The sequence below is a fragment of the Passer domesticus genome, chromosome 1, assembly GCF_036417665.1.
Source record: "Passer domesticus isolate bPasDom1 chromosome 1, bPasDom1.hap1, whole genome shotgun sequence".
In the NCBI taxonomy this organism is placed as follows: Eukaryota; Metazoa; Chordata; class Aves; order Passeriformes; family Passeridae; genus Passer; species Passer domesticus.
In genome coordinates this window covers 117,895,250-117,919,793 of record NC_087474.1, presented here as the reverse complement: position 1 = coordinate 117,919,793, position 24,544 = coordinate 117,895,250, and the positions used below count along the sequence as shown (strand labels likewise).

The 24,544-nt window shown below is 37.9% G+C and overlaps 1 protein-coding gene across 4 annotated transcripts in view; it reads left to right on the top strand.

The window, feature by feature from the left end:
* TRAPPC8 (trafficking protein particle complex subunit 8) overlaps positions 1 to 24,544 on the top strand; it is a 52,007-nt gene continuing 27,463 nt past the window's right edge. For 2 of the 4 annotated variants that reach the window (XM_064384944.1, XM_064384942.1), the window contains exons 1-13: positions 1 to 333; positions 5,630 to 5,824; positions 8,405 to 8,488; positions 11,219 to 11,308; positions 12,648 to 12,822; positions 13,216 to 13,369; positions 14,492 to 14,570; positions 15,996 to 16,243; positions 17,224 to 17,339; positions 18,594 to 18,744; positions 20,057 to 20,157; positions 21,642 to 21,747; positions 23,275 to 23,406. In XM_064384944.1, the coding sequence (XP_064241014.1) occupies positions 177 to 333; positions 5,630 to 5,824; positions 8,405 to 8,488; positions 11,219 to 11,308; positions 12,648 to 12,822; positions 13,216 to 13,369; positions 14,492 to 14,570; positions 15,996 to 16,243; positions 17,224 to 17,339; positions 18,594 to 18,744; positions 20,057 to 20,157; positions 21,642 to 21,747; positions 23,275 to 23,406 (1,788 nt within the window). In that variant the 5' untranslated portion in view covers positions 1 to 176. The remainder of the gene's footprint in view (positions 334 to 5,629; positions 5,825 to 8,404; positions 8,489 to 11,218; positions 11,309 to 12,647; positions 12,823 to 13,215; positions 13,370 to 14,491; positions 14,571 to 15,995; positions 16,244 to 17,223; positions 17,340 to 18,593; positions 18,745 to 20,056; positions 20,158 to 21,641; positions 21,748 to 23,274; positions 23,407 to 24,544) is intronic. The other 2 variants (XM_064384948.1, XM_064384958.1) reach the window with 2 other exon arrangements.

Below are 24,544 nucleotides of genomic sequence, written 5' to 3'. Positions count from 1 at the left end.
GGGCGCTCCCCGAGGGGCTCGGCCGAGGCGCAACATGGCGGCGCTCGGCGGGCGCTGAGCGGGGCCCGGGGGAGCCGCGGACGGACACCGGCCAGGGAAGGAGGGAGGGACGGAATAACCCGGAGAATTGCGGAGAAAGGTGGCGGGGCCGTCTCGGGCGGCCCCGAGCGGCGGCCATGGCCCAGTGCGTGCAGTCGGTGCAGGAGTTCATCCAGGACTCGTTCGTGCCCTTGGTGGCCGCGCTGTGCAGCGAGGAGGCGGAGCGGCTCACCCGCAGGAACAACCTCAGCTTCGCCGAGCTCGTCAGGCCCTTCTGCCGCCTCACGTCGGAAGGTAGGTGCCGGGAGCGGAGCGCGTTGTTTACCCGGGGCGGGGGAGGCGGCGCCGCCGCTCCCTTCCGCCCGCGGCCTCCGGGGGTCCCGCGGGGCTGCGCCGGCGGGACGGGCCCCACAGCCCTTCCCGGCGCCCGCACCGTGTCACCGGGAGCCGAGACAGCCTCGGCGGGGACACGCGTTTGCCGCGGTTGTCGCGGGTGACAGCTGTTAAGTCAGCTTAGTTTCATTCGGTCTGCGGAACCGGGGAGGTTTGGCTTCTCCTGGAGAAGGCTTCTCCCACGGCTGGAGAGGAAGGTGTCTGCAAATTCAGCTCTTCCAGACGGATCTTTGTCTTTGCTCTTACCTCCCTAGTACTCGTACCTGACCCTTGCTGTAGACTGGATTGCACACTTGCCGTAGCCAGGCGTTGAAAGTATGGCCAGTCTTTCAGAAACACTAATCGTAATTTCAGTTGCAGGGCTTTCCTTTCTCTTGCCTGTAGTTTTATCCTATATGCTTTATCTTCCCTTTTTTTTTGTGTGTGTTTTTTTTTGTTGTTGTTGTTTTTGTTGATGTTTCTGCAAGACCTGTCCAAAGAAGTGGAAATCATCGAGCTGCTTATGTGGCAAAATGACCACGTGGTGAAGCAGCGGGACAACAGGAGGTTGACCACTTAAGAGAAACAACAGAGTTTTTTAGATTGGTGCTTTAACTTAGTATCTGGAATTTGTTTGTTTTTAATTTAGGTGAGCTATGCATTTCAAGCTGCTGCTCATTACAGTGCTGTGCAGGACAGCAGTTTGCAGTTGTCAGAATAGTGATGCAGTGACATTTGTCAGATTTGGTTTCTGACAGACATGTAGCTCAAACTGCAGCCTCTGCATGTCATGTGCTGAGGAAAGAGTGCAAGAAAATGAAGCTGGTACTGTCATTCTTGTTAGATTTTTGCATTTCTCTCTTAAAAATGCCAACAGCTTAAAAGCTACTTTGTCTTAAAAATCTGCTTTAATTTTCAGGTGAGTCTTAGTAAATTATGAACTATAACTTGTTCATAAATGTTTTTCATTTTGTGTAACAATGCTTATGAGCTATGTGAGAGTGCAGCAGAGATAAAAATAATAAATGCAGATGCTCACATCTTTAGAGTTCTGAAGTTAATTATCTCTTTCTTTTGGTGAAAGGAACTCAAAATGCATCTAGCAAACAAAACCAGGCAGAGTATTCAAAATGAAGCATTCACTTGAAAGGTTAATTAATTCACTTGGTTGCAACTCTTTTGGTCCAGTTATTGTGACAGTTAAGGAACTTGCAAACCCAAATTATCCTCAGTGTTCCCTGAGTGAAAGTTGGCACAGTGGGTTTTGTTGCTGTGCTGCTTAGTGTATATTCTGATCCAGCAGGCCACAAGCCTGACTCCAGTTCCTCACTCCAAAGTGACTTCCTGCTTCTTGGAAAAATTGTTGCTGCATGCTGACTGTAAGTTCTTGTGTTAGAAGCAGCATGTGTGAGGATAAGGACAGAGAGATTAAATGGTCTGATTGTGGTACAGCAGAATGTGTGTACATTACATGCTCTGTGTTTTACTGCTTATGGTTAAAATATTGTTATTCTCATGTATGGTTATGATATTGTGGTGCTAACTGTTCTGGGATTCTGTGAGGAGCAGTGGCCATAAGCTAATATACAAGAAATTCTACTTCAGCATGAGGCAAAACTTCTTTCCATTGTGGGTGGCAGAGCACTGGAACAGGCTGCCTAGGGAGGTTGTGGAGTTTCCCTTGCTGGAGACATTCCAAACACACCTGGGCACTTCCTGTTACCTGCTCGAGGTGGTCCTGGCTTGGCAGGAGGCTGGAATGAATGATCTCCAGTGGTCCCTTCCAACCATAACAGTTCTGTGATTCTTTAATTCTGTTTCGATGTCTTCCTTTCTAAGTACAGTTTTTCTTAAGGGGGTGGGAAATGCTGTCCGTTTTAAATTAATCCATCTCTCTTTACTTAGTGGCGATTTCATTGAATTTGTAACATGAAGTCAGGTGGATTGGTATTTCATCCCCTTAGAAATAAACTGTCCCTTGCTTGTGCAGAAGTTTAAAGTACATGAATAGATTCTAGAATTCTTCTGTAACTTGAAATGCTCAGTCATGGATTTGCTACTGCATTTTAGAGGCCTTTTGCAATACATATTTTTGTCTGAAATTAGTAATTATGTAGCTTTTGAACCAGCTGAAGGCTGTGTGTTCATCAGCCTTCTTGCTTAGAGAAGCAGTGCAGGTAGGAAATCAATCTGCTGATGTATGTGCAAAACAATTCTGATAAACAGGAACTGAGCTGAGCTCTCTACTGTGCATGTATCAGTCATCCTTCATGTGCTGACAGAGATGGGAAGGACCAGAACACAGCGTAGTCCTTCAGATAGTGTAACACCACACACTGTTGGGATTGCTCAATTTAAGGAGGCCAGATTCTACCTGATTTCAAGTAGAACCCCACAAAGATATGTAATGTGGATGCAGCAGGACCACTCTTTGCACAAATCGGTATTTAATCTACTCATCAACTTTGGCCTATCACTGACTTGTTAATGTTGACATAGCCAAAAATACACTTGTAATACTCAGCAAACTGCAGTGGTAGTGTGTCCCAAGCACAGATGCAGGGTACTCTGTCCTGTAGTTTTTAGCCTCTTGACTTCTGCAAGTGAGTCACCTCCTGTTAGTGAAGGAGAAATGTTTAAAGAAGTGAAAGGACAGCTTTACTGTCCCCATAAGTCTTGACTTTGAGGAAAACAAAACCAGAACCCTCCCCAAACTTTCAACTTCCTTTAATAAAGGAAACCAGAAGTATATTGAGGATTTTATACCTTCATGTTTATTCTCAAAGTGACTGTCTTTCTTAAATGTTTTGTTTTTTTTAGTAACAACTGATGCCTGATTTAACAAGTGTATGCATTGTATAGAATGGTAGGCATATATTGTATATGTAGGTAGGTTTTCTTCAAAATAGGATCCTGCTTTTAAAACTCTTTAAAAATACTCTATGAATTAATACTGTCTTTGTGGGAGGGAGGATTACAGTACACATGTCAATTAGCAAGTATCACTTTAAGATAGCATTGGTTACTCTTAAATCAAAGTGTTTGACCTTAACAAAAAAAAAAAAAATAGCTTCTGATAACTATCTGATTCTGAGCCCTAAGTATGTGCAAGATGTTAGGAACTGTAATGGGAACACTGCTTATTCAAGCTTAGTGTGATGTTAGGAATTCCTTGTTCATGTGTATCTTAGCATCTGATTGTCTTCAACTTTGGATGAGAAAGATACTGTTCTAATACATGATACTGCTGCCACTTTTGGCAAAGTACTTTTTGAAATGATGTTATAAACATTTGAAGGAAATGTGTAACACTAGACATGTCTTTTTTTTTTTTTTGGTATTAAAACAAGCACTTTTTGGGGTTCCAAGTATGCCTGTTATTTCAGTCCTTAATATTAAACATGTGCCAGAGATGTCATCTGTGTTCTGTATGGAAATGTGGTTGCTCTTCATTATTATGGCTGTTATGTTTAGCACAGACAGCAAAAATGGGCTGTAGTGTTACAGCTGTGCTGGTGCAAACAAACTAGCTTCCTAGTTGTTTGTTCCTGCCACTTCCATTACATTTGATAATTTCAAAATAGGGTTGATAATTTACCAATGTGCTAAGATGAAAAAAGCCCCATCCAAAACAACTGCTTCAGCTTTCTGATAGAAATGCTGAACTAAGTAATGTTTAGCCAGCACAAGTTCCTTTTCTGGTGTTGATAAAGCCTTCTGATGTATGAGTTCAGTCTGAAACTTATAGTTGAAAAAACCCACACAATTTTAGGTTGTTTTTGGCAGGATGAGTTTTCTAACCTGCTTTACTGTGTTTTCCCATGAGCTTGAGTGCTGGTAAAGCTTGGGAGTGAATATGTGATTGAGGAAAGTAGAACTACACAAGTCAAGATTTGAACAACGTTAGAAATCTGTTTTAAGATGGATTGTGAGCACATCTAGTGTGATCTGACTTTAGCTGTGTACTCGTCACTTCTGAAGAGGCTTGTGGAGAAGGTGTGGAGTGCTTTCCAGGCTGGAGCAGATTGAATACTCAGTTTTGGACCTTTATGGTGTGAATCCTGTAGTTAGTTTAAAGATGAAGAAAACAGTAAGAATTTTCATTTGTGCTACCTTTTATATGCTATACAGGAATTTGTGGAAATAACATGCAGAGGAGTCAGGCTGTGCTGTGTGGCACATGGTGGCACCAGGTGGCTTAGGCAGCCTTAGTCAGGGTGTCCTGCCTGCGCTCACAGTCTGGCTTGCTTGGTGGTGGTTGTAGTTTGAAATAGGGTGAAATTACATGAAAAATCACAGCACGCCCAGAATTGTAATGAGTGTTGAAAATGTTGTGAACAGTTTTTAAAAAACAGATGGCTTTAGGGAGCAATTTTCACAAAGATTCTACAAAGGAAGCTACAGTATTAAAAGTCACAGAATGGTTTAGGTTTAAAGGAACTTTCTAAGTTTACCTTGCTGTGGTTACTTTCCATTAGACCAGGCTGCTCACATCCCTGTCCAGCCAGGCCTTGAACTAGTTCCAGTGTTAGGGCATCACAGCTTTTTTTGGGCAACCTGTTCCAATGCCTCACCATCCTTACAGTAAAGAATTTCTTCCCAATATCTGATCTACATCTGCCTTCTTTCAGTTTTAAACCAGTCCCCCTTGTCACTACATGCCCTTGTTCCTCTCCAGCTCTCTTGAAAGCCCCCTGTAGGTACTGGAACCCTAACTCTCTCAGCTTGTCTTTTAGGATATGTTAATTTTGGATGAATTAATACTATGTTATCCTTGTCAAATTTCTTAAATGCTATTTATTTGTGTGTAGGGGATTTCTTGGAAATTGGCAGTGTGTTATGTGAAATCCATACATGGTTCCTATGGCTTTTCCATGAAAGCTGAGATGTTATACAAGGAAACGAGTGTATCAGTGTAGGATCTGCACATACTGTGTTAGATGGGGTGGATATTCTTACCAGCCAAGATCCTATGCTGTTCTTTATTCAGTCTGCCTAGATGAGCCTATTGTTGAACATAAAGTCATTTTTTGTTACCACCTTCCCCCCCTCCATTTTTGGTAGTCAAGCTTTATGGACTGTGATCTAAAACTGATGATGGAGAAGTTTAGTGGAGCAACCTTTAAAGAGAAAATGTGTTGGAAAAAGACTAACTTATGACAACTATTTTAACTGTCTGTTATACTCCTCAACAAATCCTCTTCTTTTTCCTTTTTAGTTCACATGAGAGATCCTAATAATCAGCTTCACATCATCAAAAATTTGAAGATCGCTGTCAACAACATCATTACTCACCCACCTCAGCCCGGTGCTATTCGGAAACTTTTGCATGATGTTGTGTCTGTCAGTCAGCCTGCTGAAGGACTGGTAGCTAATGTGATCACAGCTGGAGATTATGATCTCAACATCAGTGGTACGTAATGGTACTGTATTTTTCATAAAGTAAACTGGAATTGGCTGAAAGGTTTCTAGTCTTCATTTCGGCTTCATGACATGTAGTAAAATTCTTCAGAGTTTATCAGTTTACTGAAACTTTGGATTTATCAAATACTTTTGGCTTTATATAAAAAGCCAAGAGTGAAAGAGTGGTTGAACTGAATTAATAATTTTAATTTTTCTAATGTTGTCGTTCTTCTCTAGTTCTGTTAAATCATTATTTTAATGTGGCCATTACTGATGCTTTGGTTTTGTAATTTTGTTGTTACAAAACTGATGCAGTGACTTGTTGCACTTGGCTGAATAAATATCAGAACTTAGAGTGTTGGTACTAATGTATGGCTTTATCTGGAAGTTAGTTATCCTAGCTTCTTTTATTTTTATGATAAAATCATAAAAAGTTTAAGGAAAAGGGACTGTGAGGAAAGGTATGGGCCTCCTTTGATTTCTTTTATTTTAATTTTGTTTTCTTCTGTGGAACTTGTGCTTCATATTTCACCGTCAGAATGACTCGAGTATTCTAAAAATGTTTTTTCTCAAATCTCCAAGGGATGAGGCATTGTGAATAATGCTAAATGAGACCTGATCTAAGGAGCTGAGAAGATTGAACTCCTCCCAATTAAGACCCTAATCCATTAAAGCCTCTGAGCATGTACTTAGTTCAAAGCATGTATGCACTGCCCTATTTAAACATGCGTAATTTATTGTATTTAAAGTTCAGCCTGCAGTGAAGAGTTTGGCTCTGCTATAGCAGTGGACTGATAAAACTTCATGAGGATTAGTGACTGATGTTGCTGTAGTAAAGTTTTTTTAATGTTGATAATAGAAAAATGGCATAATTCTTATATTTTGGATACCTAATTTACAAGATAAGTCTTCAACTTGATATCCTGTGTTGGTTATAAAGCAAAAGACCTGAGCCTGAAACCTCTTGTTTTTGAGATTTGTTGAAAATCCCACATATTTTTAAATTTCTGTGCCCTTGTAATTTTTTTTTTTTTTGGATGGAAAGTTTGCTTCAATTCTAGAGATGGAAAGACCCTAAGAAAGCAGAATTATTTCAGTGAGGAGACTTTTCCATGAGGTTTTTAATGACCTTAGTTTAGAAGTAAGGTGTGGAAAGAAGAGAAGAAAAATAGTGTCTATATTAAGCAATGCTTTGTAGTTATAGAAGCAAATATCTCTCCTTTTGTTTTCTATATTTGCTGCTGGAGCCTCGGATGTACAAATTACTACTTGACTATCTTTTATCTCTCAGTGATTAGGTTCTTACTTCCATTCAGACTGGCTATATGATTATTTGACAGGAGGAGAGGTGTATAAGCTATTTAAGATGACACAGAAGGACAACTTCGTGTAGTAGCTTTGTCATTCAGTGGAACCCTGTTTCACAAAACACTGACAGTGCTGTTGATGTAGGAGTTTGTATCCCATTACAGTCTAAGAGAATATGAAGAAGTATCAAGTAGGGTTTCTTTATGCTTAAATGAATATGAGTATTTACTAAGACATTTAGGGTATTTCTTTATTTCTTTTAAACTTTCTTAGAGCATTTTATTCAAACCAAGGGATGCATTAATTCCTGACAGCAGAACATAATCATTTGGCATTGCAGATGGGAAATGTTCTCATCAGTTCTTAATTTGTTCTTTTTTGGGAGTGAATTAGTTTTCTAGGTTAATGATATTAAAATATATATCCTTAATTTTAATGGTGATCAAGTGCAGTTTGTTTGGAAGGAAGATAAACAGTGTTTAAGAAGCTGAGTTATGATGTTTATGGCATTGGAGTCATAATCCCGCTCTTTTTTTGATAAAAGTTTTGGAACTGCTGTGTTGTATTGATTTAATTGTTTGTAATCCTTCTTAGTTTTGTTTAATATTCTTATAGTTCCATAATCTAGTGCTGGGAGACTCATTTGGTTGCTGAAAAGTTGCTCGTGGTCAGTCATGCCTGCTTCTCCCATGTATTGGTGCACATATAAAGTGAAAAAAAAAAGATCCCATTAAAGAACTAAATTATTTGAGAGAAGGGAAGAATTTTTTCTACTAGATCAGTTCCCTGGCTGTGTTTGTTCAGGGCTGCATGATATGAATGCTGGCATAAGGCATTGGAGGAATATGTTTGAGATGAAAGAGAATGTTGGGGCAACCACTTCCAGCAACTAATATATTCAGGTACTTTTAACTAGGACTATAGGCTTGGAAATCTCACAAGTTAGTGCCTTAGATTTGGAGTATCTTCCATCTAGTGAAATAGGAATAAAGTGTAGATACAACTTTAATCTTTGCTACTTGATAGAATTTCCATTTTTGTACAAGCCTAGAATTGGGTCTGAACTACAAATTAATCTTGATTTCCATTAAAGTACATTGTCAAATGTTGAGAAGCCTGAAATATTCATGGTTAAGGTTAGCTGGAGTCAAATCTCCTCAATGCCCCTCAGGGGCCTGCATGGTGTAGATTTTTTCTACTTCACGCTTCCAGAGTGTAAAATCCAAGAGTGTGTTTGCATCTGACCCTTTTTAGTATAATAATATCATGTTTTTTCTATCAGATCGCTCAGTTAAAGCTAGTGTTCCTTGGTACAGTAATTGGAAAGAGACACTGATGGAACTGAACACATCCACGTTTTATTCAGGTATTTTTTTGTGGTTGGTGCCGATTTGCCAAATTGCCCTTTACTCCTTTTCCATGTGCCCCATCCACCTTTCCTTACCATCTGCTACAACTGTTCAGCACTTTTCTGGACGTAGATGTGTGTTCCTCCATTTTTTCCCCCTAACTGAAAAATCGTTGGTGGTGGTTGTTTTAATTTTTCCTTTAATCACATTTCTACTCTTGTTAATCAAAATCATGTGGTCTTTCCATACAATCAATAACGGTGGTGGTGGTAAATTATGTGATGCTGTTAAAAACACTGGATTGTTTGATCCTATGGAACTGTATACTTTCACTGTGCTGTATTTCAAATGTACTTTCTGCTTCTCTGAGGAATGTCTTTTTCACGGGATAGTAACACTTTTTAAGTTGGAACTCAACTGCTGACTGTACTTGGAGCACGTATGTCTCTGCTATAGTGATATTCTTTCTGGAGTATGATCCTTAAAAAAAAGCTTCCTAACATGTTTTTATGTAGTTTATGAGACTTATTCCTACCAAGCCACATTGGTTATTGACCTCTCAAGGCTCTGCATTGGGGTCTATAAGAGCCAGGTTTTGATGTTTTTCATTTTTGTATATTAATATAGTTTATGCCTTTGGTTAGTAATAGCTATCCTTTCAGTAGTATCTGTTCAGATCCTGCTAAATGCCTAAAGGGTACAAAACTTCATGAAGTAGACTTTCCATTCTTGAGCTGTTACTTAGACATATTACTTTTTTTTTTTTATTAGTAAGTTCTGAGCATGTTAACAAGTTTGCCAAAACTTCAGTTCTGTTCCAGCCTACTGGAAAAATGCAAAGTGTGTAGACCTGAATGACAGTGTTGGTCTGCACTGCTGTAATGTGTTATGAGATGTTACAGTTGTGGAATTTTTTTCAAATACTGCTTTTGTTTTGAGTATGTTGTGTGTTTATCAAGTATCTATGATAAGTGATTACAGCTCTGTAAAATGCTCAAGTGAATCCTGTTAATGTTGCTGTGTAGAGGGAGTCCAGTTGCCTTTGAGGCTGCTTCCAAGGTTTTTAAATAGGCCTAATGAAAAAAGATGGCAGGGGAACCAATCCACAAAACAAAGTAATACTTCCGTGTTTGTAACTGTCAGATTTTAAAAAACACATGATTTTTTATTTCGCTGTGACTCAGCTGTAAAACAGAAGTGAAAACTTTTTTTCCCTTGGGTTGTTTAACAGTGTTTACTTTGAACCAGAGTTACTGCACGGCTTGTTATACATGGGAAAAATGCATATGAGTCACTTTCTTATGGCTTGATTTTAATAATAACAAGCTGTGTTTTCCTCAATTTAAATAGTTGGCATGTTTGCATGTAGGGCTCAGGAAAGCCAAGAGCTTTTTATATCCTAGATGAGTACTCAGAGAGCAGTTTCTGGAAAGGCTGTAACCAAAAGCTGGAAGCTTGTCTCCTATTAGGCTTTTTTTTAATGTGACATGCGCTGACTGCTAGACTGAATTCAAGTGTGGCTGTATCTGACTTCTGTGTATCTGAAGCCAATCTAAGATGGCTTGACAATGTAGGATTAAACAAATGCATTCAATGACTGCCATACAAGATAATTCCAACATAAAAATGAACCTGTTAAAGTTAGCTTGTGAAATCAAAGTGGTGGTTTGGCTTGGTTTTTATGAGGGGGTGCATGAGAGCTTTACAAAGTATTAGAATTTTTTATTTTATTTTTATTTACTAAAGTCTAGCGATGTGGGTTTTTTAGGGTCATACAAAGAAAATACCTTCAGATTTTCTTAACAATTTTTTTTTCTCTACTAGTTACTGTTTTCTAGTTTGCAGGTGACATGACACTGGATTCCAGTTACTTCAGTGTGAAATCAGGTTATTGAAAGTGAATTTATTGTGCTCTGGAGTCTGTTTCCCACTCAAGGGAAAGGAGTTGGGAGAATAAAGATATAATAGAATATGCTTAAAAGAAGAAATAATAGTTCATTGTTTGACCTATAGCTGGAGTGGAAAGAAATGGACAATATTAGGTTCACACTTTTTTGATGTCCCAGACATCCTTGGCTTCCCTTGATTTGTTACTCTTAAGAAAATGAAATCCCTCTTGTAAAAGGGTATTGAACATGGCAGGCTAAAATATTAGGCATTAATGGCACAACTTGGATCTCAGGTTTTATCTTCTTGGATCTTTGCCAGCTGAACGGTTTGTTTTAGCAAGTCATGGGAAGGGGACTGCTGTCAAGCCAAGTCAACACTTGTAGAAAACGGGCAGCATAGGGTTTTGGTAATCCTTAGCTCCTTTACATACTCAAAAATGAATTTTGTTTCTTGGTCAGTTCTTACATACCTGGCCCAGAAATTCAGTGACTTAGAAGAATTTATTTCTTTCTTTGCCAAGTGTTTGGTTGTTTAAAGGGGTGGTAAAGAGTAGACCTTTAACAAGGACTCACAATACATGTGAGCTTTCAGTGGTGAGGAATGTGGTGCTTAAGGTGGTATTCAGTTCCACATTCAGTTTCACAGGATTTGATTGAAGTGTTACTGTTTCTCCTACTTGTGTTGCATCTAAAATACTTTCTCCTTGGACTGTTCCCTCTTCTTTCCCCTGCCATGCAAACTTTGTCAAGAGTTTGCAGGCTTTGCTTTCAGGTGTAGTCTTTCATACTTCCTTTTCATTAATGGATAAACAAGTTTCACACATAGTCTAATTTGTCCTGTTTTATTGTGTATTTCAGCTACTACTCCTTGGTTTGAGTCTTACAGAGAATGCTTTCTTCAGTCCATGCCTGCATCTGATCACGAATTCTTAAACCACTATGTTGCATGTATCCTTTGAACGTTACAGGCTGCTCCAGGGAAGGCTGTTACAAAATGTAATGTAGGAGACACTGAAAATTTTGCAGTAACTCTTTCACAATTATGATTTGAAGCCTATTTATTTTTCCACTATGTCTGACTACACAGACTGATTTCATAAGGGCGTCAGGGTTTTCTTTGTGACTGTTTGGCCTGAGTTTTTTTTGTAGTGTTTGTATTGGGGCTTTTCCCCCTTTTCTACACACTATTTTTGTGTCAAAGTGAGCTCAAAGCCAATACCTGTAAATGAAACTCCATCATCCTAAGACACTTTCTGCTGTAGCTCTTTAGATATCTTTTGTCCGTCCCTTATCTACAACAGAGGAATGTGTGTTTGGGATGTATCTATTGCTTTTTAATAGCTTTTTGTAAGCAGATGGAGTGGTGGAGGTTGGGGAGATGATATTTTGGAAATTTGGTGAACTTTGAGCTATGCTGGATAAAAAGAAGTCTGGAAAGACTGGAATGATGCCTGAATGCTTTCACTTTTATTTAATTTTTTTTTTAACCAAAGCTTAGGCCCAATTTGCTTGTCTACATGGAAATTGAGAGTAATTACTGTTTCATGATGTAGCTGGTGTTAAGCTTTACAGTAATTATGATACTGCAGGTTTTATGACACTGTTCCTAAGTCTGTACTGAACATTATAATTTCAGTATAGTGGAAAGGTATTATAATGGCCACACTTGTGCAGAATTAATTTTGCAAAATAATGATTCTGGCTTCTGAATTTTAATAACATTTAAAATATAACTTTGCTTTTTGGCTTCTCTGAAGTAATGTCTTTTGATTTGGTGAGTAGATGTAGCAGGGTGGGATGTTCCTTATTAATGATTGTGTAGTTGCATTGAGGTAAAAATCTGAAACTCTTCTGCTTTTTACCCAGGTGGTGTTGCTGTGTTTATGAATGCTGGTCATCACTGTGGTTCAGGTGATAACTTAAAGCCCCAACTCTCCTTGGAAGTTGAAAGCTAAAATACAGTGGGGATGAATTTCAGCTACACGTTTGCTATGTGAACATCTGGTTTCTATCTAAAATCTTAAATTGGCTATCATGTAGCAGCTTAAACTTAGATTCACTGTCAGAATTGGAGCAAACTCCTGTTGCATCTCATTTTACAGATGTTAGTTAACTGATTGTTTGTTATTGAGAGTAAGGCCAAATTCTAATTGCACGTACTTCTGTAGTAGCATGTTGTACATGCTGAAGTATTGTACTCACCTGTTCTATTTTATACACTTCCAGTTTTATTCTATGGTCAGTGGTGTCCCTGTGTTCTTTGGGTATATGTCCTTAATGAATTCAGGTATGCTGGTAGTTTCTTCTGGTGAACCTGACCCTGTGGAGCAGTTCCTGAAGCTGTCCCAAGAACAACATCGGATTCAGCACAGTAGTGAATACTCATATCCCAAGTGGTTTATACCAAACACGCTCAAATATTATGTGTTACTGCATGATGTAAGCACAGGAGAAGAGCAAAGGTGGGTCATCTGCCTTCATTGAGCTTACAGATGAGCTCTTTGGCCAAAATGTTTGTGTTGATAAATTCTGTTGAGATTAGACATGCAACAGGATCCAATAGCCAGTATGCTATTACCAAGACAGATATTTGAAAGTATTATTTTTAGATCTTCTTTTGTTCATCTAAAATGAAATTAATCAGTCTCAGCTTTTGGGGTAGGTGCTTTCTTTGGTAGCTTTCTGAACTAATTCTCAAAGATTTTCAGTTTTACTCTTGCATAACGGATTGTTTTAAGAATAGGAGAATTTTCCTTTTAAGCACTATGGATAATAGTCTGAAATAGTTTGTTGCAGTACATGCTTTAAAGTTAGTTTGATATCAAGACAGGATAAATGTTGTTTTACTGTTTCAGAGCTGACTCCATTTATGAGGAGATGAAACAGAGATATGGAACTCAGGGTTGCTATTTGCTGAAAATAAATTCTCGGGTGTCTAACAGAGGAGCAGACGAACAGATACCAGATCCTTGGAGTCAGTACCTTCAGAAGAACACTATCCAGAACCAGGTATTACAGTATTCTAAAACCAGATTTTATTGTCCTTGTGAAAGTCCATTTTAGTTGCATTAAGTTTCACCTTAGTGTTATGTATGTGTTTCTGCAGATTGAGTAGGCAGTCCAGACACTTCTGACACAGCTGTGGATTTTTGTGAGGGCACAAGATTAGTTCTCAGTAGGAACTGTCCTCTGTGCTACTTAAGTTGACAGTAAGAAGCACTGAAATACTGGACTGAAAGACTGACAGGAGCACAAGAAATAATGGACAATAAATAAGAAATAATAAGAGCTGTAAGAGGAAGCAACCTCAGAAGTGTCCTGTTCATAGTAACTTTCTACTCTCATTTTTGTCTTCCTCAGTCTTAAATTTTTTCCCTAGGTCTTCTGTACTTCACTGAATAGTCTGGGTGTGTTGTTTCGTGGGAGTATATGTGGTTTTTGTGATAACTTCTTGTGGGTCTAGTCTGGTCTGTCATCTGCTAAGATTGCAAGGGATAGTGTGTTTTGAGTTTGCCATAAATATCTGTATTTTTGCTTTAAAACTAAAAATACTCTTTTTTGAGTTTGCTTTTGACTGACTTGCAGTTATAACTCCTTATGATTAAAAGGTTTCTGGAATCATATTTCTTTACCAAATGTAGCTGTCTGTTCTAGGTAGCCATTCTTGGCATCAGCTGCAACTGAAAAGTCAAAACATTCCATATTCTATAAGCTAAGAGGACAAGTGAGTTACAGTCCACCATAAACTAATCAGATATTTTTTATTTCTGTCCCATATCAACTGTGCAGTATAGATCTTTGTGTGTGTGAGTTTATGCAGGGACTGCTTTAGGGAATGTATTTTTGCTGCTGTAGGCATTGCTGTGCAAGAGTTGGAGTTACTTTGGTTGACAGGGAAGACTGTTGAGCAAGTTAGAAGGTACTTGCTTCATTTGGTGAATATAACTTTCATCTTTAAGACCAGTTTCTTAAAGCCTCAGAAACTACTTAAAGAAGTTAATACATACGAGCAAACGTGCTGTTGTAGTAATTCAGTTAACTTATTGAAATTGACAATTCCTGTTTAATGGTTTTTGGTATGTGGCTGAGTAGTATTAAAGTTCTGACTTTTTCCCCCCTCTTTTCTGGCAGGATTCTTATGAAGATTGTACTGTTTCTAACAAGAATACTGATCACTTGATATCAGATGGCATAGAAGGTGAAATTAAAGGTATTTTTGTAACTTTATGAAAACCTTGATCTTACAGCATTTACACAACTCTCTTTTGTCTAGGACAGTATTTAATTAGATGGTCTCTTAGGCAACTAAGAGTAATGGTTTTTTAAATGCTTTAAGTGTCTTCAAAGAAAAATGCTGTGGTACTGACCTACTGGATTGGTGGCATCTCCTTAATGAGATGGCTAATGAGGTATTGGGCTCATATTTTGTAAGTCTAAGCATATTGTCTGCAAACTCTGGTAATTAGTGAAAATAGCATAGGATTAAATGTTCAATTTTCATAATAATGAAAGTTTTGGTTTGTATGCTTTGCTATAACTTGGAAGCTGAGGTTTTGGCGTTTGATTTTGGTATTAAATCTGTAAATGTTAAGGGAGTGCTTAGTTTGTAAGTTGTTTGGAAGCACTTGCTTTGGAACTCAGCTTGTGGATGGGAGAGGATAGTAAATGAAATTGAGTGCAAATTATTTCACCCTTAAGAGCAATTAAGATAACTGTGTAGGATTCAGATGAAAGGCATCACCAGATAAGGAAAAAGTGAGGTACCCTGCATTGCCTGGCCTACCTTGGCCCAGATCCTTCATATCTCACCTGAAAGGCATGTGGAGACCTAGCATGGGTAGGAGACCCTACAGCTGCCATCTCTGTAAGGCCTTGCAGCCCATATGTAGTCTGGGAGCTACCAATTGAACTTTACAAACTCAAGATTAGATTTCATGAGTAATATCCAATGAGGATTTGCTTTCACAGCTCAGCTTTCCTTGGCGCCAGATAGAGCAAGCTGATTTTCTTATAAATACGAGAACTGCTTGAGTCTTAGAGTGAAGCAGTGTCTCAGTCTGTTTCAGAGAGCTAAATGCAATAGTGGTCAGTAGCCCTTCTCATTGAACAAAGAGGACTTTGGAGGAAATTGTTACACATCATGATTGCTTGGAAGGACATGGAAAATTAGGTTTTCTTTTGTTGTGTTGTTTTGTTTGTTTGGTTTTTTTAACCTTAAAATATAAGCAGAAGAAAAGAGAATGGACCCAATGGAGTCATTGTAGTAATGGCTGCAATCCCAACTTTGATGAATGCTTTATTTTGATTTTAATGTTTCCATAGTTTCCCTTCAAAGTTGTTAATGTTAGTCAGCATACTGGAGGATTTTCTTGCACTGTAGTTGAGAACCAAAACCATACATATTCAGTCATGTTGTAATTCTTGAGATTCCCTGAGCTTTCTGAGGATTGCAGGAATGATGCAATACTCAGTGCTCAGCGTTGATCTGTAGTGCAGAACAGTTGGCGAATTGCTTTGCTTTCCAGAGTTGTGAGCAAAGGAAGCTTTGACGTAGGTTAGTAAAAATGACCTTTAAAACCCAAAATATTTAAGTAGCTTTATACTTACTGGAGCTTTTATTTCAATCTTTGAACAGATGGCTTGTCAAATAACTTTAAGACTCACCCACTTCAACTGGATCATCCCAGTGGCAGTTTGGATAGCACTGATTACATGAAGGCTTCTACATCACTTCAAGACTCGAAGAAGTCAAATTCTGGGACACCTCATGGTGCTTGTTTAACTCTCACAGATCACGATCGAATTAGGCAGTTCATACAGGAATTCACGTTTCGGGGACTTTTGCCACACATAGAGAAAACAATTCGACAGCTCAATGATCAGGTCAGTTTACCCTTAAAAACACTTTGTGCCATAACAAGGCAAAATGGTTGGGCTATAAATCCAGTTATCCAGAAATCTGTTTTGACAGTATTACTTCCTTCTGCATCTAACAATTCAACAGTCTTGCTGAAAACTGTTAGTAGATTTAAGAGAAATAACTGAAAATTTCTTATTATTGCTTAATTTGTCTTTAAAAAAAAACAATAACTAGTGTGTATCAACAGCTCCAGTGCATCGTGGCTTCATGGTGAAAGCCTGAGTGAGCTGTTTCCAGGGAAATCTGTTGAATCTTAATATTCTATGCTTTTGGATGATTCTGGCATGGGAAACAAAATAGACTTAGTGTTTCAATATTAGAATACACAACTAAATTTAAGAAATTTGTTTAATCAGTAATCATCTGCAAAAAAAGCTATATCCTTCAGTTACTACTTCACAGGGAAGAAATGTAGGGGCACCCTGAATTGTGTAGTTCTGTTGATTTCAGCAGTTTTGCAGCTGAATATACTTCTCTCAAGTTAGGATTTTTTGGAAGTGGGATTAATATCATGTCCACGTTCAGTCAAGGTCACATTTGCATCACAGTGAAGTACTTTATTTTATAAGTAGTCTAGATTTTAGGTTGGACTACTACACAAAATTAGATATTCTAATTACTTAGAATTTAGTTTTCAAACAGATGTATCAAATGTTCAAGGTCTTCAGATGGCTGTTTCCCCAGTTTACAGAAAAAATAGTGAACATCAACTGTCTGAGATAAAATAATCATATGAATTCTGAGTATATGAATATAAATTTATGAACTTCTGTCTGTGTCAGAGATTAATTCTAAGAAAGTGTTCTTAGTCATTTTACTCCTTTTATTTATTGTTTTATGGAAAAAAAATCAATTCACAAAGCTATAATGAAACTTAGCTTTTTATATTAGTTTAACTTGCATCTCTTGCAATGTAGTGCTCTAATTCAATGTCTTCCTCCAGTTAATATCCAGGAAAGGCTTGAGCCGATCACTGTTTTCTGCTACTAAGAAATGGTTTAGTGGCAGCAAGGTTCCAGAGAAAAGTATAAATGAGCTCAAGAATACTTCTGGTTTGCTGTAAGTAATCTCAGTCCTTATTTTTAGTTCTAAACTGCAAATGTAGCCGTTTTAGGGGTGGGAAGGAAAGCATGTGTTTGTTTGATGGTGTTCTGCAAAGTGAACTAAACCAGCAATGTTGTGAATTATTTCAGTTAGAAAAATCATGAAAAGTACTGTGACTGAATATGTACAATAAAGGAATAGCAGAATTTAAAGAAGGGGATGAAAAAAGCTGTTTGCATCGTAATCTGCCTGCTCTATTTACAATGAAGTTAATGTGAACACATGATTTTAAGAGTAATAGTCATAAAAAGAAGCTGTGGTTTGTCATGAAGGATTTTTTAAGAATTTGTACAAGATTTTCTACCTCTCATTACAGCCAAACCCCTTGTATAGGTTTTTTTGCTTATGTAACTATGCAATTTGTTCCAGCAGAGTATTGAGTATATTCCTTTTACAATGTGTTCAAGAGCTCAACTAAATGGAATTTCATACTTACTGAGCCTGTGTCTTAGCATACACTAAAACCAGGTTTTGAGTGTTGCCAGAATACTAATTCTGTATGATTTGGTAATTCCCTCTGTGAATTAGGATGTATAATCTTGAAAAACACTCTCCAACTGTCTTGACCACAGAAGTCTAAATAATTTTGGTCATTGTCTGGTCAAGTTTAATGTCCTTGACATGCACATACAGCTTCAAATGTCTGTGTTGTGTGTCTTTGGATTCATAATCAAAATGTTGCGAATTCCAGCTTTCTGTTTTGAACTTGTAAGTGTAGGTCACTTCTTACAGCATTTGACATACAAGTGTTTGTTAAAATGTATTTTATTATCACTGAAGTGAAGCATATGCATTGATTAACCAAAAATTAGATTGATGCTTGCAGAGGACAGGAACTTGCACAGTGTTTTGGCATAAAGCATAGTTTTTAGTGGAGTTATTTATTTCAAGAGAAATGTGGAGAAATAACAACTTGAAGCCAAGTGAACAGTCAAAGTTTTATTTTTTTTCTTTGTCATACAGCTCTGCTGAGCTCTAATGGTTAATCTGACTGAGCAGTTTCAGTGATAGTTATAAACTCCATTCAGTATTTCTTGGCTAAGGAGGAGTGTGTGCTTTCAATGTTACTGAAACAATGAATCTTGCTAGTCCAAGTAGGATGTGAAACCAAGTTATGTGTGGTGACAAGGAAGCAGATTCACTTTTCTCGACTGTTTTGGGGCAAGGCTGAGAGAGGATGACTTTGAATTTAAATATTTGTATTTATAGGTATCCACCAGAAGCGCCAGAGCTTCAAATCCGGAAGATGGCAGACTTGTGCTTTTTGGTACAACACTATGAACTTGCATATAGCTGTTATCATACAGCAAAGAAGGACTTCTTAAATGATCAGGCAATGCTTTATGCAGCTGGAGCACTGGTTGGTACTTCACATAACATGAACATTCTGTGAACTTTTTCTAATAATCTCTAACATTTGTCTGAAGGTAACAAAATGTAATCTCTTTCCTCCACCTCCAGATTTGTAAGGGTCTCCCCAAATCTGCTGCATATCTTTAGGAAACTCTTAGGTGTTGTAAAATCTGTTTTCTGCTCTTATGGGAAGGGAATAAAGGTATGAATAAAAACTGGACAGTTAATTTTTAAAATATGGAAAGGAGAAAACCTAGAATGCAACCTCCAGAAAAATTGATCTTTAAACTGGTAACTCAAAGCCAGACATAAAATAGCTTTATAGTATCTCTTTTAGACTTAGGCAAAATACTTATTTGCCAGAAATTAGGACTCTGTCACTGTAAATATGGTATTGTACCTGTTTTCAGGTTACTTAAAAGTTGAAGGCTATACTTTGAGTATGTCACTACTGAATTTCACTCTAAACACAAACTCATTCATAATTTCCTCCTAAGAATGAAGGTGTTTATGACTAAAGTAATTTTCAACAAGACAAATGGGAGTACTGGGGGAAAATGAGTAATTTTATCAATTTTTAGAAGATATGTATTGTAAACTTTAGTCTGGTTAACTTGCTAAAATTTGAAACTCTGCTTCACAGAGCCATGGAAGCATTATTGTACATCCTTTCATCTTGATTAAAACTTTTACTTAAATGCCTGTTTTTACAGTTCAGAAAGTTGCTCTGCATTTGGATAATCTGAATAAGCAGAATGATATTAAGAAATCTTAATTTCCTAATGAATGACAGCAGTCTTAATAACAAAATTTTTGCAATCTATTAGTCTTAGTGTTTACTTTCTGCAGAAAATCTTTGCTATAATATTTTCAGTCCATGAGAAAAGTAAAATTTCAGACTGCATGTTTACTAGAGTTTCCTTGGAAGCTCCTAATGTCATTTCAGTTAAGCAAAACTCAAAAAACAGTCCTCATTTTAAAGTACATGGTAGTGCTATTTTGCACGAACAATCTTCCTGATAACAGGAAGTTCTTTTGGATTTGTAAAACTGTACTGAATCAGTTCTTCTGCACAATGTTGGGAGTACTGTCAAGTGCCAACACTGGTGTGTAACTCTCTGGCTAATTATAAGCAGAGCCACAAATAGTCTGTTGTATTAAACCTTTCATCAGTTACAATGTATTGTGTACTTTTATAAGCCAGTAAGTGATTAGATAAAGATCTTGAATCTAATGGTTATTGAAACATGTTCCTCAGTCTTTTGAGGTTTATGATTTGTTGAAAAACATACATTGACTCTACTGAATTTCTCTTGTAGGAAATGGCAGCAGTATCAGCTTTTCTTCAGCCTGGAGCTCCTAGGCCATATCCTGCTCATTATATGGAGACAGCAATTCAGACCTATAGAGATATTTGCAAGTACGTTGTTTACTTTTGTACTGATCATTCTACAGTGAGAGTTGAAAGATCTGGTGGCTGAACTTTCTTACCTTGAACAGTAACAGTGCCAGATGATCACGGAATGATGGTAACATTTTAAGGAGTAAGATAAACTAACATATTTAGGATAGTATGAAAGGAGGTCTGGGCTATTCTTAACAGAGTGTTTATTAAACTTGTGCATTGAATTCACATGGTAGATTTTCAGGTGGTGGAGTGGCTGCAAGGAAAGTTTCTGTGAGAAGACAGCAGGAGCTGCCTGTGGCAGAATCAGTTTTCACTCATCTCCAAAATGAACCTGCTGCTGCCCAAGCTGGCAGTGCTGCTGTTACCTCTGTGATAACACATTTAAGAAAGGGTAAAAATAGCTGTGCAGTAGCTGTGAGAAAGGAGTGAGAAAATGAGAGAAACAGCCCTACTGATATCAAGGTCAGGACAAGGCAGGACTTCCCTGCAGCTTGTGATGAAGACCATGCTGAAACAGATTTTCCCTTGCAGCCCATGGAGGTGCATGGGCAAGCAGGGATCTACCCTGTAGCCTCTGTCCCGATGCCAGAGCAGGTGGGTGTACCCTGAAGGTGGCTATAGTCTGTACAGAGCCTGCCACAGCAGGTTGCTGTCAGGAGCTGTGACCTGTGGGGAAACCACACTGAAACAGTTCCTGAAGGACTGTACACTGCAAAAAGGATACATGCTGCAGCAATTCTTAAAGAACTGCATCTGTGGGAGGGACCCCACACTGGAACAAGGGAGGAGGATTTGGAGGAAGAAACAACGGAGGAGAAATGTTATGAAGTGACCACAGCTCCTTTTCCCTGTTCCCCTGCCTTGCTTGTGGGGAGGAGGAGGTAGAAGAATTGAGAGTGAACTTGAGCCTGGGAAGGAGGATTTGTCAGGAGAAGGTGTTTTATTTCTGCTTTTATTTATCACTGTGCTATTCAGTTATTAATTGCTGATAAATTAATTCAAACTTCCCCAAAACAACTCTGTTTTGCCAATGACTACATGGTGAGTGATCTCCCTGTCCCTTTCTTGGCACATGAGGTTTTTAGTCTGATCTTCTTCCCCTGTGTTGCTGAGCAGGGGGTGTGAAAGAACAACTTGGTGGGCACCTGGTACACAGGTACAACTTGCCAGTACAACCTGCTTCTAGCTGTTGGACTTCTTGTTTATCAGATCATTTTATTTGGTACTCTTACAAATACAGTACTGTTCTAAAAAATGCTCTCCAACTTTGACTTTAATAAAGCTCCTGTTATAGTAAGATTGGACACTTAATGTGTCAATCTGTATGTGGTTGTTTTGAGGGGGCGTGAACTTTCATATATTTTGCTTTAACAAGAATAAGCAACAGAACCTCAGTCTGATGCCATGTGTAGAAAATTATTAAGATTTGAAATGAGAATGTTCTCTGAGGTTTATTTTGATAAATATTTATTAATACATGCATGTTTTTACTTTAGGAACATGGTTCTGGCTGAACGCTGTGTACTGCTTAGTGCTGAAATCTTAAAAAGTCAAAGCAAATATTCAGAGGCAGCTGCTCTTCTGATTCGTTTGACCAGTGAGGTAAAACTTAGTAGCTTTTTCCATTTCTGCGCTCTCACTATTTGTTTTCTTACCCAAACACTTCTAGGTTACCTTCTGATTCTTGTGCTCACCTTCTGATATTTTCTAGCCAAAGGTAGCAAATGAACAGGTATAGAGCATGAAGTGAAGAAAACTGTGCACATTGTAAGTGAAGGAACTAGTACAGTTATTCTTTTTCTAGTCAAATGACTTGCTTTACTTCCTTAACCATGCAAACTACGTTATCTTCGGCTTTGTAACTAATTTTCTTTGGCATCTGCTTAGCTCTTGGATGGTGTAGCTTACAAACTCATGTGTTAAAAGTACTAGCATGGCTTGCTACAGCCATAATGGATGCTATCCTGTGTATAATCAGAAGTTCTCTATAGTTTAAGCAAGTAAGAGATTACTGTAGCTCAGCTGGTATGAATCATTAGAACCTTGCTGTGTTAGTGAATCCCTACACTTTTATGATCTTAATTGGTGGAAATTAAGCATGGATCAGCTTCTAACCCAGGAATTGTCTTGTTTTAAAAGGAGTGAAGAAAAATGTAATTCCAGTAATAGTGTAGCATCTCCTTTAAAACTTGGAGGGAAGTCTAACTGGTAGTTGTGATTTCATGGGCAGCTGCATCAAATGTGATGCTTCTGAGACCTTCCTTGGACTGCTTAAGCATGGAATAAATCTGTTTAGTTCTGTAATTTTCTTTCTCAAGTGTCTCTGTAGCTTCATTCTTTCCCTTTCGACTTAAGCTTGCTACCAGTGTTTACAAGAGCAGCCTAAGATATTTAAGCAAGTTGTTTAAATACTATTAGGTCTGCATGGTCATTTTACAGCTTAAAATTCCACATAGTATGCCTGTGGAGCATTTTGGTAGTTGTGAGGAAAATCTTCACAGGATAATATATTGGTGTCCCAGAGTATATTTGTAGTCAAGATACATACTTGAGCATCACTGATAGCATGGAGTTTAGCTGTGGTAAAATCAAGTAGATTCTCTTCTGGTTGGTTAAAGTAATATAGCTGTGTCTTGCAATAGTAAGAAATTGTACATTAAGAAATCAATAGGTTTAAAAGGTTCATGTGATAAAAATTCATCAAGTTTCATTGCTCCCTGTATTTTTCAAGACCTCTGATGTCTTATTTTTTGGTTTTAGCCTTAATATCTGCAGGGGAAGGGGAGGGGAAAAGGTGGGAGAGTGCTTTAGAGTAATGGTTAGTGTTTGGAACTGTAGCCTGAGTAACTGAAAGAGCAGAAAATACTTCTTTTGTTGCTCAGATTGCAACAGGTTGATATATGCTTCACTAGAATAAATAAGAACATCATGGTATTGAATACTATTGAAAAATACTTCCAGTCTTATTTTTATGTGCTCACATATGTATATAATGTTTGCATATAGAAGAATCTTCAGCTTCACAGAAATCTTACAACTTACTGTCCCTCTTAGCATTAAAACAAAGCCACTGTTACCTTTATGGTTTTATTCAACTTAGGCTAATTCTTCTTTTTTCCTTTTAAACAGGATTCAGATCTTCGCAGTGCACTCCTGTTGGAGCAGGCAGCACATTGTTTTATAAACATGAAAAGTCCCATGGTTAGAAAGTTTGCATTTCATATGATATTGGCTGGCCACAGATTTAGTAAAGCAGGCCAGGTAAGTATTATCTTTCCACATGGAAAATATGCCTGGTATTAGATACTTTGAAAAATAAGTGAAGTGTGTCATTAGTCTGGAAAAAGATGCTTGGCTTATGACACTTACATGTTAGTCTGCATTATTCTGTTCTATAGTCTTCTGAAAATGATTTCTGGGATGTTCACCCTAGCCTTTTATCTCTGTTTTTGAGGTAATGCTGAAAATCGCTGACTTGAAACTTAAGTGATGTGTGTTTTCATTTCTGGGTCTCATTTTATACACAGTAATTTTGCTTTTTTTGGGCAAAGGAATATTTTTATTCTGGAGATAAGAGTGAATTACAGGAGATAATTATTTGTTAAACTCAGCTTATTAGAATAATAGCAAAATTTAGATATTTGTTTTTCGGGGTCACTTAAAGGCATGTTCTTTATTTGAGGTGCAGGTGCATGAACAATTACTACATGACAAACCAAAGTCTCTCTGTGGCTGTTAGACTTAAGTGGCAGTTAAAGCAATACAGATCAGATTGTTTTTACTCCCATTCACATTCCTTTGCGGGCAGCTCTAAGAGTGGTAGATACACTTTTTTGGATAAAACTTTTGTGCTTTGTTTTTGCATTAGTTGTGGGATACATTCTGTAAAGATAGCTTGTGCTTGATTCCTGCTGGGGTTGTTATTGCAAGACAGTAATACAGGAGAACCAAAGTGTTAAAATTCTGTTATGAACAAAGCCCTGTGGTCTCGGCTGGGGATTTTCTCCCACCCTACCAAATCTCAGTCTCACTGACCTGGTAAGGACTAGAAAAAGTATTTTTGCATTGTTGGCTTCTGTGATGTGGGAGAATAGGAGTACTTCAACCCCTCCTTGGTTTGCTTCATGCAATAGTTTTCCTGTCTATTGTTATTACAGAACAGTAATGACAGGAAGCTATTGAGCAGTTTTTCATGTATTCATTCTTTTATATCCTGTTCCTTTGTCTGGGAAAGTGAATGCATTTTGTAAAGTTTTGACTTTGTGTAACAGTTCTCTTTGTTGTTTGTGTCTAATATTTGTAGGGATTCTGGTTTCCAAGAAGTGCTTTTTCAGTGTTACAGGAAATGTAGCTATTTTATTTTATTTTTCCTTAGAGGTATGAAAACATAAAATGCTAC